This window comes from Symphalangus syndactylus, chromosome 1 (assembly GCF_028878055.3).
Source record: "Symphalangus syndactylus isolate Jambi chromosome 1, NHGRI_mSymSyn1-v2.1_pri, whole genome shotgun sequence".
In the NCBI taxonomy this organism is placed as follows: Eukaryota; Metazoa; Chordata; class Mammalia; order Primates; family Hylobatidae; genus Symphalangus; species Symphalangus syndactylus.
This window is the reverse complement of record NC_072423.2, coordinates 89,879,699-89,898,250: the sequence shown is the minus strand read 5'-3', so window position 1 is coordinate 89,898,250 and position 18,552 is coordinate 89,879,699. Positions and strand designations below refer to the sequence as shown.

Below are 18,552 nucleotides of genomic sequence, written 5' to 3'. Positions count from 1 at the left end.
CCAACTAGCTGGGATTACAGGTGCCCCCCACCACACCCGGCTAATTTTTTTTTTATTTTTAGTAGAGACGAGGTTTCACCATGTTGGCCAGTCTGGTCTGGAACTCCTGACCTCAGGTGACCCGCCCCCTCGGCCTCCCAAAGTGCTGGGATTACAGGCGTGATCACTGCCCCCGGCCAAGAGTGACTACTAAGCTTTTTTTTTTTTTTTTTTTTTTTGAGACGGAGTCTCGCTCTGTTGCCCAGGCTGGAGTGCAGTGGCGCGATCTCGGCTCACTGCAAGCTCCGGCTCCCGGGTTCACGCCATTCTCCTGCCTCAGCCTCCCGAGTAGCTGGGACTACAGGCGCCCGCCAACACACCCGGCTAATTTTTTGTATTTTTAGTAGAGACGGGGTTTCACCGTGTTAGCCAGGATGGTCTCGATCTCCTGACCTCGTGATCCGCCCGCCTCGGCCTCCCAAAGTGCTGGGATTACAGGCTTGAGCCACCGCGCCCGGCGACTACTAAGCTTTAAGCAAAGTGCTGTACCCTTGGCTAATTGGGATGGGGTGGGGCGGTAATTGTTACTTCTAGGCTTAAAAGGAAAGGGCCTGAAACAATTCCCTGAAGCTGGAGAGAGTAATATGTGCATAGAAGGCCTCCCACTAGGAACCCCCACACTCTAGAAGGCCAGTGGATAAATAGCAGGGACCTCCATTTCTCTTCTCCCGTCTCTGATCTCTGCTTGTGTCTCTCGCTGGTACAACTTAACTGCAAGCTGGAGGGCAAGGAAGCCCTTTAGGGTAAGTAGGAAAGCGCAGAGCACAGAGGTTAAGGTGGAAAGGGATCCAGATCCTGCTTCCCCATCTTTGCTGCCTACAAGACAAGAGACATTAGACAAGTTCCTGCTCTGAACCTCATATGGAAAGAAAGTGGGCCAGCTGTACCAGGCATGGTGGCTCACACCTGTAATCCCAGCACTTTGGGAGGCTGAGGTGGGTGGATCACTTGAGGTCAGGAATTCAAGACCAGCCTGACCAACATGGTGAAACCCCTTCTCTACTAAAAATACAAAATTAGCCAGGCATGCTGGCACATGCCTCTAATCCCAGCTACTTGGGGGGCTGAGGCATAAGAATCACTTGAACCTGGGAGGCGGAGGTTGCAGTGAGCTGAGACCAAGCCATTGCACTCCAGCCTGGGCAACAAGAGTGAAACCATGTCTTAAAAGAAAAAGGAAGAAAGTGGGCCAGCTGCTTGTTTTTGTAAATAAAAGTTCTTTGGAGAACATCATCATGGTAACTTACTTACATGTTATTATATATTGCAGCTTTCATGCTATTATGGCAATGTTAAGTAGTTGCAACAGAGACCACATAGCCCACAGCCTTAAATACCATCTGACCCTTTAAGAAAAATTTTGGGCCGGGCGCGGTGGCTCACGCTTGTAATCCCAGCACTTTGGGAGGCCGAGGCGGGTGGATCACGAGGTCAGGAGATCGAGACCACAGTGAAACCCCGTCTCTACTAAAAATACAAAAAAAATTAGCCGGGCGTGGTGGCGGGCGCCTGTAGTCCCAGCTACTCGGAGAGGCTGAGGCAGGAGAATGGCGTGAACCCGGGAGGCGGAGCTTGCAGTGAGCCGAGATCGGGCCACTGCACTCCAGCCTGGGTGATAGAGCAAGACTCCGTCTCAAAAAAAAAAAAAAAAAAAAAAAAAAAAAAAAAAAAAAAAAAAAGAAAAATTTTGCTAATCTATGTCAGAGTATGCCACAACTTCATAGACGCCAAAAGCTGACAGGCCAAATTACTGATGGCAAACAGCAGGAACATCAGCATGGCAACCTGGGCCCCCTGCTCCCAAGTCCTATGAGTGACACAATGACCCCAGATGGTGCTGCACTCAAGGAGTTATGCCACAGCTTGGCGGAGCCCAGAGCCAAAGGCTCAGTACCTTTTTTAGCAAGCAGCAAATAAAGCCAGGCCCCTTCCACTGGGAAGGGAGAAATTACACTGTCATCACACTATAGTCACTTTGGTCTACTTAATTGCTTGTGTTCAGTATCAGGAGACAGACTTTCTGGTTTGACATGGTAAGAACATGCAGGGATGCTTAGGACCCATGCAAGACTGTCCCAACAGCCAGTGCCCTTGCTAAATTGATTATTTCTAGGAGGCTTGTTATGTACATGATCACATCATCAGTAAATAAAGACATTTTTACTTCTTCCTTCTCAATCTCTATACCTTCAATTTCTTTTTCTTGCCTTATTGCACTGGCCAGGACTGCCAGTGTAATGTTGACTGTAAGTGGTGATGATGGATAGTCACGTCTTGTTCCTAACCTCAGGGGAAGCGTTCAATATCTCACCATTAATATGGTGGCTAGATATTTTTTGTAGATACTCTTTATCAGATTAAGAAAGTCCTTATTATCCTAGTTTGCTAAAAGGCTTATGATATATTTTATTAAATGTGTTCTCTTAATGTGTTGAGAGGACTATATGATTTTTCTCCTTTATTCTGCTAATATGAATTACATTGATTTTCAGAGGTATGAACAACCATGTAATCCTGGAAAAAAATAAAAAACCCATTTGCTTATGATACTGTACAGAAAAAAACTTAACATAGCAGACCTGAGGCTGCTGTCTTTGGAGAGGCCCAACTGCAAGGTTGACCCTTGCCTGGTGTAAGGGAACTTGGCTTTTGGGAATGTTCCCACCAGTTTAAAGTGGCTCACAGTGCCCAAATTGTACAAACAATGTGGCTTATGCTAAATACCTGTTCTCCTTCTCAGAGTCTGGAGTTTTGAAACATGTTAGGCAGAGGGTGCCTTCATGATCAGCTCCCAATAAAAACCTTGGGGGCTGGGTTCAGTGGCTCATGCCTGAAATCCCAGCACTTTGAGAAGCTGAGGCAGGAGGATCAATAGAGCTCAGGAGTTCAAGACCAGCCTAGACAACACAGTGAGACCCTGTCTCTACCCAAACAAAAAAATTTAGCCAGGCATGGTGCACACCTGTAGTCCCAGTTACTTTGGAGGCTGAGGCAGGAAGATTGCTTGAGCCCAAGAGGTAGAGGGAAGAGGCTGCAGTGAACCATAACTGTCTAAAAAAAAAATAAAAAAATAAAACTTGGACCCTGAGTCTCAAGTGAGCTTTCCTGGTAGACAACATTGTACATATGTTATCAGAATTTGTTGCTGGAGGAATGATGAATGTCTTGTGTGATTCCCCCTGGGAGAGGCCTCTTGGAAGCGTGCTGCTGGTTTCTCCTTGACTGCGCCTCATGTATCTTTTTCCTTTGTTGACCTTGCTTTGTATTTCACTGTAATAGATCAGAGGCATGAATACACCTATATGCTGGGTCCCATAAGTCCTTATAGCAAATCATGCAACCTGGGTTTGATCTTGGAGACCCCTGACACAGATATGTTATCCTTTTTATATGTCACTGGATTTCATTTGCTAATTTTGTTCAGGTTTTACATATGTTCATGAGAGAGATTGGTCTGTAATTTAACTTTGTCAAGGATCTTGTCAAGGGTGGGTATCAAGGTTAAGGTGGTTTCATCAAATAAAGCGAGAGGTGTTTCTTCTTTTTCTATTCTCTGGAAGAGATAGTGTAAGCTAGGTAATATTTCTTCTTCAAATATTTGAAAGAATACACTGATGAAGCCATCTAAACCTAAAGTTTTTTTTGGAAGGGGGGAAAGTTTAAAATAATGAAATCCCTGTACTATATATAAGAACATTCAGATATTCTACTTCTCAAGTAAGGTTTGGGTGAATTTGTATTTGCGTAAACCTTGAGTAAGGTTTGGGTAAATCATTTTGTATACATTTCCAGATGTATTGGCGTGAAGGTTTTCATAACATTCCTCAATTCTTTTTTTTTCTGTATTATAAGTCAGCAGTCAGGCTGGGCACAGTGGCTCATACCTGTAATCCCAGCACTTTGGGAGGCCAAGGCAGGCAGATCACTTGAGGTCAGGAGTTCCAGACAGCTTGGCCAACATGGTGAAACCCCATTTGTGCTAAAAATACAAAAAAATTAGCCAGGTGTGGTGGCGCATGCCTGTAGTCCCAGCTACTTGGGAGGCTGTGGCAGGAGAATCGCTTGAACCCAGGAGGTGGAGGTTGCAGTGAGCCAAGATCATGCCACTGCACTCCAGCCTGGCAACAGAGCGAGACTCTGTCTAAAAAATAATAATAACTAACTAATTTTTAAAAATTAAAAAAGTCACCAGGCAACCCTTAAATATTACTTAATGGATGTAAGAACTGCAGTGATGTCCCATTTCTTTCATAATTTTTTCTTCAATAGTTTTGATAGGTGTTTATCAATTTTATTAACGTTTTATTTTTTTTATTTTTATTTTTTATGAGACAGGGTCTCACTCTATTGCCCAGGCTGCAGTGCAGTGGCACGATGTTGGCTCACTGCAACCTCTGCCTCCCGGGCTCAAGCAATTCTCATGCCTCAGCCTCCTAAGTAGCTGGGACTACAGGCATGCACCGCCACACCTGGCTAATTTTTTTTTTGTATTTTTTTTTTTTTTTTTGAGACGGAGTCTTGCTCTGTCGCCCAGGCTGGAATGCAGTGGTGCGATCTCGGCTCACTGCAAGCTCCGCCTCCCAGGTTCACGCCATTCTCCCGCCTCAGCCTCCCGAGTAGGTGGGACTACAGGTGCCCGCCACCACACCCAGCTAATTTTTTTTGCATTTTTAGTAGAGACGGGGTTTCACTGTGTTAGCCAGGATGGTCTTGATCTCCTGACCTCATGATCCGCCTGCCTCGGCCTCCCAAAGTGCTGGGATTACAGGCGTGAGCCACTGCTCCTGGCCTTTTTTTTGTATTTTTAGTAGAGATGGGGTTTTGTCATGTTGCCCAGGCTGGTCTCGAACTGGTGAGCTCAGGCAGTCCACCTGCCTCGACCTCCCAAAGTGCTAGGATTACAAGCATGAGCCACCATGCCTGGTTTATTATTATTATTATTTTTTATCTTTTATTTTTTTGAGACGGAGTCTTGCTCTGTCACCCAGGCTAGAGTGTAGTGGTGTGATCTCAGCTCACTGCAACCTCCGCCTCCCGGGTTCAAGCAATTCTCCTGCTTCAGCCTCCCGAGTAGCTAGGATTACAGGCGCCCGCCACTGCACCTGGCTAATTTTTGTATTTTTAGTAGAGATGGAGTTTCACCATGTTGGCCAGGCTGGTCTCGAACTCCTGACCTCATGATCCACTCGCCTCGGCCTCCCAAAGTGCTAGGATTGCAGGTGTGAGCCACCGTGCCCAGCCTTATTAATTTTTTTAAAAACAGCTTTTGACTGTCTTTTTCTTCATTGTATATTTGTTTTCTATTTTACAAATTTCTGCTCTTTATAATTTCCTTCTTCTTACTTTCTTTAGGTTTTTTGTTTTGTTTTGTTTTTGTTTTTTGAGATAGAGTCTGACTCTGTTGCCCAGGCTGGAGTGCAGTGGTGCAATCTCAGCTCACTGCAGCCTCCACCTCCTGGGTTCAAAGGAATTCTCCTGTCTTAGCCTCCCAAGTAGCTGAGATTGCAGGCGTGTGCCACCACACCCAGATAATTTTTGTATTTTTAGTGGAGATGAGGTTTCACCATGTTGCCCAGGCTGATCTCGAACTCCTGACCTCAAGTGATCTACCCGCCTCAGCCTCCCAAAGTACTGGGATTACAGGCATGAGCCACTGCGCCCAGCCGGGTTCAAAGTGTTTTCTAATTTCCCTTATGATTTCTTCTTTGACCCATGGGCTATTTATAAGTGTATTTTATTTTATTTTATTATTTTATTTTATTTTATTTTATTTTATTTATTTTATTTTAAGACAGAGTCTCTGTTGCCCACACTGCGGTGCAATGGTGCGATCTCAGCTCACTGCCACCTCTGCCTTGCAGGCTCAAGCTATTCTTATGCATCAGCCTCCCGAGTAACTGGAGCTACAGGTGTGTGCCACCACACCCGGCTAATTTTTGTATTTTTAGTAGAGATGGGGTTTTGCCATGTTGCCCAAGCTGGTCTGGAATTCCTGAGCTCAAGTGACATGGTACAGGCGTGAGCCACCGCGCCCGGCCTTATTTAATTTCTGAATATTTAGTGGTTTCCTAGTATGGCAGTTATCAGCTCCAGATTCACTCTCAGTACCTGTTCAGTTCCATGATAACCGGATCGACGCTAAGCATTTATCCCTTACAGTGAGTACAGTGTTAAGCTTTGTCAGCAGAGGGCACTAGAGGGCTATTGCAGAAACAAAGAGGCTCTCCCGGGTTCCAGTGTGCAGCCTTCGGATTTTTCTAAGGAAACCATGGATGTCAACTATGACCGTGATTAGTTACAAAAATGATCAGTTACAAAAACGAGGACTGTAGCAGCGATGCATATTCTTCTTTGCTTCTTACATGCATGTGTTTATTTGTATGTACTGACCATGTCTGTTTTTTTGCCTCCCTTTGTTATTTTATGTGCAAATTGTTGGAGGTCAACTTTACAATCTAGTTTTTAGGTAATAGACTGTTTAATGGGATCATGACAAACTTGTGGAGTAATCTAGCCAGCTATGGATACAGCGACTGTTTGGGCTGTGTGTCTTATCATTTGGGGGAAGGCTGAGAACTTCACTTTTAGAGAGGAGATATCTTGTTAGTAGGAATGTAGCTACTAAGGGAGTTCAAAATTTGTGTAAAGAGTGCACATGGTAGTGGAGTAGCCGGAAGAATGGTTTCTGCCAGTTACCTATTTTTTGCCTCTCAGCTTCGTTATTTACCCTTCAGTGTCTGTTAAACGATAATAACTGGACTTGAAGCATTTCTCCCTACGATGAGTACAGTGTTAGGCCTTGTCAGCAGAGGATGCTAGAAGGACATTGCAGGAAGGAAAGAGCTTGTCTTCTGGTTCCAGTGCACTCCAGCTAGGGGCCTTGCTCCATCCTCCATCAGCAGGGCACGCCTTGGGAGATCTGCTGGTGTTCCACTCCAACTGCACACCCAAAGCAAGCACTCCCTTGGCAACTTTGCCGATCTGGTCTAGGCCCCGTGACCAACTTGCTGTGGACTCCCTGTCATGGTTGCCGCTTACTCCAGGCCTTCCACCTGGGGCAGCTCCCTAACTCTGTGCACCTGCCCCCTAGTCTTGGCTTACCTATGCCATGGATGGTTTTCCCCAAAGCCCTCCAGGCACGGACAACGTGCGGTCAAGGCTATGCCCCAACTTCCTCTGTGCATCTGCTCACCAATCTGAGTTCTTGTGCATCCCAGAGGGTTGATTCCCATCCTCCATACCCTGTGTGGACACCGTGCACTCCAAGCACATGGGGCACTCCAGCTCTTTTGATGCATCTGTCTGACAGCCGGGGCTCACCTGCGACCTGGAAGGTTGTTTCCTAGGGGCCTCCCAATGCGGGTGCTATGTGCTCTGGGCAGGTGGTGTCCCCATGTGCTCTGAGCACCTGCCTACCAGCCTTAGCTTGCTTTTGGCCCAGAGGGTTGTTTCTTGCCTGACAACTGTGAACCAGCTCTGACCTGGGCTAATCAGTGAACTTCACCACCACCCAGTGAATGGCATGCAGTGAAGTCTGAACCCCTGCCTTGTGAGTGGGGACCCTACTGAGTTTGCCCTTTCTTGGGTACTTTCCTCTGTACTTCCTTATAATTCCTCTCTTATTATAGTTTAATACTTTTTTACTTTTTCTATTTTTTTTTAAATTTTTTTGAGACAGGGTCTTGCTCTGTTGCCCAGGGCTGGAGTGCAGTGCTGCAGTCATAGCTCACTGCAGCCTCGACCTCCTGGGCTCAAGCAATCCTCCTGCCTCAGCCTCCCAAGTAGCTAGGACTACAGGCACATGTCATCATGCCTAGCTAATTTTTTCTTTTTAATAGAGACAAGTCTTGCTACATTGTCCAGCCTGGTCTCAAACTCCTGGTCTCAAGTGATCCTCCTGCTTCAGCCTCCCTAAGTGCTGGGATCGGCTGGGCATAGTGACTCACTCCTGTAATCCCAGCATTTTGGGAGGCCAAGGCAGGCGGATCAGTTGAGGTCAGGAGTTCGAGATCATTCTGGCCAACATGGTGAAACCCCGTCTCTACTAGAAATACAAAAATTAGATAGGAGTGGTGGCACATGCCTGTAATCCCAGCACTTTGGGAGGCTGAAGTGGGATGATTGCTTGAGGCCAGGAGTTTGAGATCAGCCTGGTCAACACAGTGAGATCTTTATCTTACTAAAAATAAAAAATAGAAAAAAATTAAAAATAATCTTTATGTTTAACTAAATATTATCCTATCTTCTTCTTCTTTTTTTTTTTTTTTTTTTTTTTTTTGAGATGGAGTCTCACTCTGTCGCTCAGGTTGGAGTACAGTGGCGAGGTTTCGGCTGACTGCAACCTCCACCTCCCGTGATCAAGCAATTTTCCTGCCTCAGCCTCCCGAGTAGCTGGGATTACAGGCATGTGCCACCATACCCAGCTAATTTTTGTATTTTTAGTAGAGATAGGGTTTCTCCATGTTGGCCAGGCTGGTCTCCAACTCCTGACCTCAGGGGATCCGCTTTGGCCTCCCAAAGTGCTGGAATTACAGGTGTGAGCCACCGTGCCTGGACTATCTTTTGTTTGTTTGTTTGTTTTGAGATAGAGTTCAGGCTGGAGTGCAGTGGTGTGATCTCAACTCACTGCAACTTCTGCTTCCTGAGTTCAAGTGATTCTCCCTCTGCAGCTTCCCGAGTAGCTGGGATTACAGGCATGGGCCACCACGCATGGTTAATTTTTGTGTGTGTTTTTAGTAGAGACAGGGTTTTGCCATGTTGGTCAGGCTGGTCTCGAACTCCTGACCTCAAGTGATTCACCTGCCTTGGCCTACCAACGTGCTGGGATTACAGGTGTGAGCCACTGTGCCCCGCCTTAATGTTTTTTATAGTGCAGCACTAATTCTGTTAGTTTTCTTTTATTTGAAAATGTTTTGGCCGGGCGCGGTGGCTCACGCTTGTAATCCCAGCACTTTGGGAGGCCGAGGCGGGCGGATCACGAGGTCAGGAGATCGAGACCACGGTGAAAACCCCGTCTCTACTAAAAATACAAAAAAATTAGCCGGGCGTAGTGGCGGGGGCCTGTAGTCCCAGCTACTCGGAGAGGCTGAGGCAGGAGAATGGCGTGAACCCGGGAGGCGGAGCTTGCAGTGAGCCGAGATTGCGCCACTGCACTCCAGCCAGGGCGACAGAGCGAGACTCCATCTCAAAAAAAAAAAAAAAAAAAAGAAAATGTTTTTATTTCAGCTTCTTTTTCTTTTTTCTTTTTTTTTTTTTTTTTTGAGACAGAGTCTCGCTCTGTCGCCCAGGCTGGAGTGCAGTGGCGCGATCTCGGCTCACTGCAAGCTCCGCCTCCCGGGTTCACGCCATTCTCCTGCCTCAGCCTCTCCGAGTAGCTGGGACTACAGGCGCCCGCCACCACGCCCGGCTAATTTTTTTGTATTTTTAGTAGAGACAGAGTTTCACCGTGGTCTCGATCTCCTGACCTCGTGATCCACCCGCCTCGGCCTCCCAAAGTGCTGGGATTACAAGCGTGAGCCACCGCGCCCGGCCTCAGCTTCTTTTTCTTTTTAATTTTTTTTTTTTTTGAGATGGAGTCTCGCTCTGTCGCCCAGGCTGGAGTGCAGTGGCACAATCTCGGCTCACTGCAAGCTCTGCCTCCCGGGTTCACGCCATTCTCCTGCCTCAGCCTCTCTGAGTAGCTGGGACTACAGGCGCCCGCCACCACGCCCGGCTAATTTTTTGTATTTTTAGTAGAGACGGGGTTTCACCGTGGTCTCGATCTCCTGACCTCGTGATCCGCCCACCTCGGCCTCCCCAAGTGCTGGGATTACAAGCGTGAGCCACTGCGCCCGGCCTCTTTTTTTTTTTAATTTTTAAATTTTGTTTTATTTTTAGTAGAGATGGGGTTTCACTATATTGGCCACTGTGATCCTGAACTCCTGACCTCAGGTGATTCACCCACCTCGGCCTCCCAAAGTGCTGGGATTACAGGCATGAGCCACGGCACCCAGCCCGAAGTTGCCTGTCTTTTAATTTACTGAGATAATATGTTCTGTTCTCTCTTTCTTTCTTTCTTTCTTTCTTTCTTTCTTTCTTTCTTTCTTTCTTTCTTTCTTTCTTTCTTTTCTTTCTTTCCTTCCTTCCTTCCTTCCTTCCTTCCTTCCTTCCTTCCTTCCTTCCCTCCTTCCTTCCTTCCTTCCTTCCTTTCTTTTCTTTCCTTCCTTCCTTTCTTTTCTTTCCTTCCTTCCTTTCTTTCTTTCTCTTTTCTTTTCTTTCTTTTTTTTTTTTTTTGGACGGAATCTCACTCTATTGCCCAGGCTGTAGTGCAGTGGTACCATCTCAGCTTACTACAACCTCTGCCTCCTGGGTTCAAGCAATTCTCCCGCCTCAGGCTCCCGAGTAGCTGAGACTATAGGCACATGCCACCACGCTCAGCTAAGTTTTGTATTTTTAGTAGAGACGGGGTTTCACCATATTGTTCAGGCTGATCTTGAACTCCTGATCTCAGCTGATCCGCCCGCCTCGGTCTCCCAAAGTGCTGGAATTACAGGTGTGAGCCAGTGTGCCCAGCCTTGAGATAATATTTTCACTGATGCTTTCATATCCTTGTTTGTTAATTCCGATATCTGGACCATCTCGTTGGTGGCAGTTGTAAATGTTGGAGACTCTTGTTTCAGTTACTTTTCCCCAAAGAGTGATGTTTTTTTTTTTTTGTTTTGTTTTTTTTTTTTTAAGACGGAATCTTGCTCTATCGCCCAGGCTGGAATGCAGTGGCGCGATCTCAGCTCACTGCAAGCTCTGCCTCTCGGGTTCACGCCATTCTCCTGCCTCAGCCTCCTGAGTGGCTGGGACTACGGGCGCCCGCCACCACGCCCAGCTAATTGTTTTGTATTTTTTTAGTAGAGACAGGGTTTCACCATGTTAGCCAGGATGGTCTCGATCTCCTGACTTCGTGATCTGCCCGCCTCGGCCTCCCAAAGTGCTGGGATTACAGGCGTGAGCCACCGCGCCCGGCCAAGAATGATGTTTTTTAATTTTATCAGGCGGTTAGCTCAGTTACATATATACTACAGTCACCCTTATTGAGTTGGCAGCTCCAATCTTCAGTTTAGACCTTTTTTATTTTATTTTATTTTTAGAGATGGGGGGGTGGTTCCTCGCTATGTTGCCTACACTGGTCTTGAACTCCTGGCTTCAGCCTCCTGAGTAGCTGGGATTATAGGCACAAGACACCACACCTGGCCACTTTAGATCTTCTGTCTTTAACTGAGCTGCGTGGAGTCTGAGTTGCCTGTGTGGGGTTCAGAGCTTGGGCGGAGGTGTGGGCAGACAGAATGTGGAGATTTCCCTCTCTGGCTCTTTCCCTTCTAAGATTCCCATCTTCCTCTCTAGTGGTTTCAGCTGCACAGACGCAGGACCCTGTTTCAATATTGAGAAAGAGGCCAGGCACAGTGGCTCATGCCTGTAATCCTGGCACTTTGGGAGGCTGAGGCGGGCAGATCACGAGCTCAGGAGTTCGAGACCAGCCTGGCCAACATGGTGAAACCCCGTCTCTACTAAAAATACAAAAAAATTAGCTGGGCGTGGTGGCAGGCGCCTGTAATCCCAGCTATTCGGGAGGCTGAGGCAGGAGAATTGCATGAACCCGGGAGGTGGAGGTTTCAGTGAGCCGAGATCGTGCCACTGCACTCCAGCCTGCGTGACAGAATGAGACTCTGTCTAAAAAAAAAAAAAAATTAAGAAGGAAAATAATCTTTTATCTGAGGAATATGGGTCTCTTTAAATTGTCAGGCTCGGCCGGGCGCAGTGGCTCACGCCTGTAATCCCAGGACTTTGGGAGGCCGAGGCGGGCGGATCACAAGGTCAGGAGATCGAGACCATCCTGGCTAACAAGGCGAAACCCCGTCTCCACTAAAAAATACAAAAAAATTAGCCGGGCATGGCGCCGGTAGTCGCAGCTACTCGGGAGGCTGAAGCAGGAGAGTGGCGTGAACCCGGGAGGCAGAGCTTGCAGTGAGCCAAGATCGCACCACTGCACTCCAGCCTGGGGGACAGAGAAAGACTCCATCTAAAAAAAATAAACAAATAAATTGTCAGGCTCACAAAGACATTTAAAAACATAGCCACGGTCACGTCTCATTCCCTTTTGAGAAAAATAATTACCTCTTGAAGCCACTTGCTATGTGGACTCTAGACTAACTGACACCAAGGAACCATAAAATACCATAAACCTTATAGTTCAACAAGGTATAGCCAATCACGAATGAATGTTCCTTCTGTAAATCAATAATTCCTGACAAACAATTTTATAACCACCTCCTCTCTTAATTAGCTTTGTTTAATTTTCTTTTTTCTTTTGAGATAAGGTCTTGCTCTGCCGCCTAGGCTGGGGTACAGTGGTGCAATCACAGCTCGCTGCAGCCTCAACCTCCTGAACACAAGCAATCCTCCCACCTCAGCCTCCCAAGTAGTTGGGACTACAAATGCACACCACCACACCCAGCTAATTTTTAAAATGTTTATGTAGAGATGGGAGTTTTCCTGTGTTGCCCAGGCTGGTCTCGAACTCCCAGATTCAAGTGATCCACCCTCCTCAGTCTCCCAAAGTGCTGGGATTACAGGCATGAGCCACTGCATCTGGCCAGAACCTTTGCTCTTGAATACACTCTCTTTAAAATATATTCTGACCCTTTTGATTATTTTAAGTTAATGATATTTTGTCTATTTCTTCCATATTTTCCTTTTTTTTTTTTTTGAAAGGGAGTTTCACTCTTCACTCTTGTTGCCCAGACTGGAGTGCAGTGGCATGATCTCAGCTCACTGCAACCTCCGCCTCCTGGGTTCAACAGATTCTCCTGCCTCAGCCTCCCAAGTAGCTGGGATTATAGGCATGTGCCACCATGCCTGGCTAATTTTTTTTTTCCTCTATTGTTGACTCCTTGTCTTCCTTTTTAAACAGTTAGATCACCTGTTTCTATTTCCTAGTTGTTCTCTTGTTTTGTTGATATGGCCCTACCTTTTAGCAAGCTAGTAATTTTTATTAGACCTAGAAATTGTGATAAGAACTTACAGACGTTTTTTCTTCCACCCCTTCCTTGCTAGGCAGATAGAATGAGGGCTGATCACTTTAACCCCATCAGGGACTTTATGGTTTGAGGCTGCACTACAATTTTTTTTTTTTCTTGAGATGGAGTCTCACTTGGTCGTCCAGGCTGGAGTGCAGTGGTGCGATCTCGGCTCACTGCAACCTCTGCCTCCCGGGTTCAAGCGATTCTCCTGCCTCAGCCTCCTGAGTAGCTGGGACTACAGGCGTGTGCCACCACACCCAGCTAATTTTTTGTATTTTTAGTAGAGATGGGGTTTCACCATGTTAGCCAGGATGGTCTCGATCTCCTGACCTCGTGATCCGCCCGCCTCATCCTCCCAAAGTGCTGGGATTACAGGCATGAACCACCACGCCGAGCCTGCATTACAATTTTGACAAATTTCAGTCCACCTGTTTCATCCTGTTTCCAGTAAGGAGCCCTCCTGAGCATTCATATGAAAGCCCTGTGTGTTTGCCAATCCCTTTGCCCAGGTGGGTCCTAAATTCTAATCTTCATCGCTATCAGTCAGAAATTCTACTCTGCTTCTCAGAGGTTTGGTGCTTATTTTTTTTATTATTATTATTTATTTTGAGACGGAGTCTCACTCTGTCACCCAGGCTGGAGTGTGGTGGCATGGTCACCGCAACTTCCACCTCCTGGGTTGAAGTGATTCTCCTGCCTCGGCCTCCCGAGTAGCGGGATTACAGACACGCGCCACCAGGCCCGGCTAATTTTTGCATTTTTAGTGGAGACAGGGGCTCACTGTGTTGGCCAGGCTGGTCTCGAACTCCTAGCCTCAGATGATCCGCCCACTCAGTCTCACCAAAGTTCTGGGATTACAGGCATGAGCCACCGTGCCTCGCCAGAGGCTTAGATTTTTATAACCTCTAGTTCTACACAGCTTCAGAATTTGGTAAATATCTTAAGGAAAAAATCTGTTATGTTTTAAAGGCTCTTTGACTCCCCAATTTTCTTCCTCCCGTGTTATGAGATGACTCAGCTCAGCTGGCTTTTCTGCAACCTTGTCTGGGCAATGCTTGGATTCTTAGCCTCTTGCTCAGTCGTACAATCAGTAAATGCCCCAGGGAGAATTCTGTTGCAATTGTTAGCTGGCTTCTCTATGATTGTCCATACTCTAGAATTTTAGGTCTGCTGGTCCTTTTTGCTTCACCAGCTCTCTGAGAGTATTAAAAATATGATTTTTAAAAATTATTATTTAGGGTGGGTGTGGTGGCTCACACCTGTAATCCCAACACCCTGGGAAGCCGAGGCAGGCAGATCACCTGAGGTCAGGAGTTTGAGACCAGCCTTGCCAACATGGTGAAACCCCGTTTCTACTAAAAATGCAATATACATGTATATATAAAATATTATATATACATGTGTATACACACACATACATATATGTGTGTATATATATGTGTGTATATATATGTGTATATATATGTGTGTATATATCTATATGTGTATATATATATATATATCTCACGGCACTGCACTCCAACCTGGGCAGCAAGAGTGAAATTCCATCTCAAAAAAAAAAAAGAAAGCCTCAAACTGAAAATCATATATATATGACTTTTTGTGTGTGTGTGTATTTTATCTGACTTTTCTAGTTCCTGACTGGAGTGTTGGTCAGTTAGAAGAATGGAAGTCTCTAAGCCCTTTCAGAGTGCTTTTTTCCACCAGGTGCAGTGGCTCATGCTTGTAATCCCAGCACTTTGGGAAGCCCAGGCAGGAGGATTGCTTTAGGTCAGAAGTTTGATACCAGCCTGGGCAACAGCAGGAAGGCCCTATCTCTACCCAAAAAAATTAAAATTAGCCAGGTATGATGGTACGTGTGGGTGTTTTCCCACACTGACAAATTATTCAACATCAGCTGGGTGTCCTACAATTCGATTCAATTCTGACACTACATGGAGTTAGCATCAGAGCCCACAGGTTAAGTAAGGCTCAGTCCCACAAGAATGCCCCCACTTCAAATGCTAATCGCAAGTCTGGCTCTCTAGTACTTCTGACCCACTGGCTATGAATCAGAGATTCCCACAACCCTCTCCTTGGGTTCAGTAATTTGTTAGGATGGCTCATAGAACTCAGGAAAACAGTTTACTTACTAGATTGCTGGTTTATTTTAAAAGGAAAGAACTCTAGAATAGCCAGATGGAAGAGATGCATAGGGCAATGTATAGAAAAGAGCCAGGGAGCTTCCATGTCCTCCCTGGTGTAGACCAAAAGTAATATTCTAAGTCCCCCAACAGACTGAATGAACCCTCCTCTCGGCCAAGGGGATTCCAAACTAAACCTGAAAAACTAGTTCAGGTTGTGATTGGAAGGGATGTTTGTACATGCTTCATTATACTGCCTTCCCTTTGGAATTCAGGCACAACTGACCAGTGTGAAAGGAAAATAAATTTTGGATCGCCAAGTTAGTGTGAACCCAGAAAATTTGAGACAGGTCTCAGTTAATTTAGAAAGTGTATTTTGCCAGGTTGAGAACACATGCCTGTAACAACACAGCCTCAGGAGGTCCTGACAATATGTGCTCAAGGTGGTCAGAGCACAGTTTGGTTTTATACATTTTAGGGAGACATGAGACATCAATCAGTATGTGTAAGATGTACATTGGTTTGGTCCAGAAAGGTGGGACTGCTCTAAGCAGGGGAGTGGACTTCCAGGTCATAGGTAGATAAGAGACAACCGATTACATTCTTTTGAGTTTCTGATTAGCCTTTCACTGAATGCACAATTTACATGCAAGAGGAGGGTAGAGGAATAGTCAGGTATGCCTTAGTCTGGCTCAGTGAAACAATATGGCGGAACAACTTGAAGCAGGGAGGGGCTTACAGGTCATAGGTAAACTAGAGACAAATGGATGCATTCTTTTGAGTTTCTCATGAGTCTCTCTAAAGGAGGCAATCAGATATGCATTTGTCTCAGTGAGCAGAGCAGTGACTTTGATTAGAATGGGAGGCAGGCTTGCCCTAAGCAGTTCCCAGCTTGACTTTTGCCTTTAGCTGAGTGATTTGGGGGCCCAAGATATTTTCCTTTCACATTTCCTCCCTTTTCTTTTAAAAAATCTTTTAGAGAAAGCATTTTAGAAAAAAATGAGTCTCTTGTCTCAGGTTTCATCTGATCTCTCATGGCTAGGATGGTTTATTTCTAGACGAGTAGGTCCTGATTTATTAGGAAAACTCATTTTTAGAAGGTTGTGAAGTGTCATGTCCTATGAAGAGAAAATAGGGGGAGGAAGAGAGAACAACAACAAACAAAAGAACAATCCTGGAAAATTGCTATAAGCTACATTACTCTGAAGTCCATACATCAGTAGGCAGGTATGAAAGTGGCTTATGTATGTAAATAGGTTGCTGTTATTTTTCTTCTGAAGTTGTCTAGATTCAGTTTGCAGGGCTTTATGAAAGCACAGCTTAGTTTTCAGTGACTCCAAATTAGAAAAAAAATGGAAAAAAGAAGAAAAAAATGAAAACATTATTTTGAAGACTTGTAGCCAAGAAAAATTAGAATTCAGTCCAAACTAGAAAATAATAAAATTGAAAAACATTAGGCAAGACTAGAATCTAACAACAGGTGTGCCATAGTTTTTGAAATAATTTTTCTCTTTCCAGTTTTCCATTTTTTTTTTTTTTGAGACGGAGTCTTGCTCTGTCATCCAGGCTGGAGTGCAGTGGCGTGATCTCAGTTCACTGCAACCTCCGCCTCCTGGGTTCAAGCGATTATCCCACCTCAGCCTCCTGAGTAGCTGGGATTACAGGCATGCACCACCACACCTGGCTACATTTTGTATTTTTAGTAGGGATGGGGTTTCACCATGTTGGCCAGGCTGGTGTTGAATTCCTGACCTCAGGTGATCCGCCTGCCTTGGCCTCTCAAAGTGCTGGGATTACAGGCGTGAGCCGCCACACCTGGCCGAATAATTATTTTTTACATAGGCTTTTAAATTGGCTTTGATGAAACTTTGCTCCATAGAAAGAATCTCAGATAAGACTTTTTTAAAGCCGAGCCCAGCCGTGGATTTGTGCCATCAAATACCTATGAATTGCATGATCCTCTCCTCTTGAGGTTCCAAGATAAACTTGGGACTCCTGGGCCTGTCAGAAAGTGACGTGCTTTACTTGCCACAGGTCAGAAACCTTGGACAGGGGCTGTGTGGACAAAGGTATGGGGCCAGTTTTTCCAAGGGGCTTTTATTGGCTCCATAAAGTCAAATTTGATTGCTTAAAGGAAAGTACACCATTCCAGTAAAAGCCTTGGTAAAATAACCAGTTTCTCCAATTGTGTCCTGTTACAAACGAAAACAGATTCTTACTGCACTTATGCAAATAACTGTATTGTCATAAGTTAAGAATACTCACAGCTGGGCGAAATGGCTAATGCCTGTAATCCCAGCACTTTGGGAGGCTGAGGTGGGTGGATCGCCTGAGGTCGGGAGTTTGAGACCAGCCTGGCCAACGTAGTGAAACACCATCTCTACTAAAAATACAAAAATTAGCCAGGCATGGTGGCGCATGCCTGTAGTCCCAGCTACTCGGGAGGCTGAGGCAGGAGAATGATTTGAACCTGGGAGGCAGAGGTTGTGGTGAGCTGAGATCACACCACTGCACTCCAGCATGGGCAAAAAGAGTGAAACTCCAACTCAAAAAAAAAAAAAAAAAAAAACCTCACAAATAATCTCCAAATTCTGGAGAAATCAGAGAAAAACAAATATGCTCCAAATTTTGTTCATAGGAGTATACTCAATTGTTAAAGCTATAAATAGCTTAAAAGTTTTCTTGACTCTGAGAAACAAAACACGGGATCAGCAACGTTTTAAGTGTAAAGTTAAAAAGATCACTTCAGACACCTATTAGTTTAGTCCGTGCAATTAATTCCTGTTCTGCTTGATTTTCCTGAACATTTCAGCTCTCCATGAGTCATGAAAGTTTTTCCTCTATTCTGATGTGACAATCTCTAAAGTTATCAGAAACCTGTATTCAGGGGCACCTATTAGTTAGTTAGTTTGTTTGTTTGTTTGTTTTTGAGATGGAGTCTAGCTCTGACAACCAGGCTGAAGTTCAGTGGCGCGATCTCAGCTCACTGCAGCCTCCGCCTCCCAGGTTCAAGCAATTCTCCTGCGTCAGCCTCCTGAGTAGCTGAGTAGCTGGGATTACAGACACCTGACACCACGCCCAGCTAATTTTTGTATTTTTAGTAGAGACGGGGTTTCACCATGCTGGTCTCAATCTCCTGACATCATGATCTGCCCACCTCGGCCTCCCAAAGTGCTGGAATTACAGGTGTGAGTCCCCACGCCTGGTCTGGAGTTTTATAGCTGATTATAAAACCACCTTCTAAAGAGGACCAAAGCAAAACAACAATTGTCCATGGATGACAAAATGTTTTAGGGCAGCTATAGTCAAAGAGAAAACTGACAAGGAAATTTGTTACCTCT

General features: G+C 45.5%; 1 protein-coding gene across 1 annotated transcript in view; it reads right to left on the bottom strand.

Moving 5' to 3' along the window:
- Positions 1–282: 282 nt before the first annotated feature.
- The window catches only part of TMEM138 (transmembrane protein 138), a 30,311-nt gene continuing 12,041 nt past the window's right edge, over positions 283–18,552 (bottom strand). The window contains exon 4 of the mRNA XM_063641847.1: positions 283–310. Within this exon, the coding sequence (XP_063497917.1) occupies positions 298–310 (13 nt within the window). The 3' untranslated portion in view covers positions 283–297. The remainder of the gene's footprint in view (positions 311–18,552) is intronic.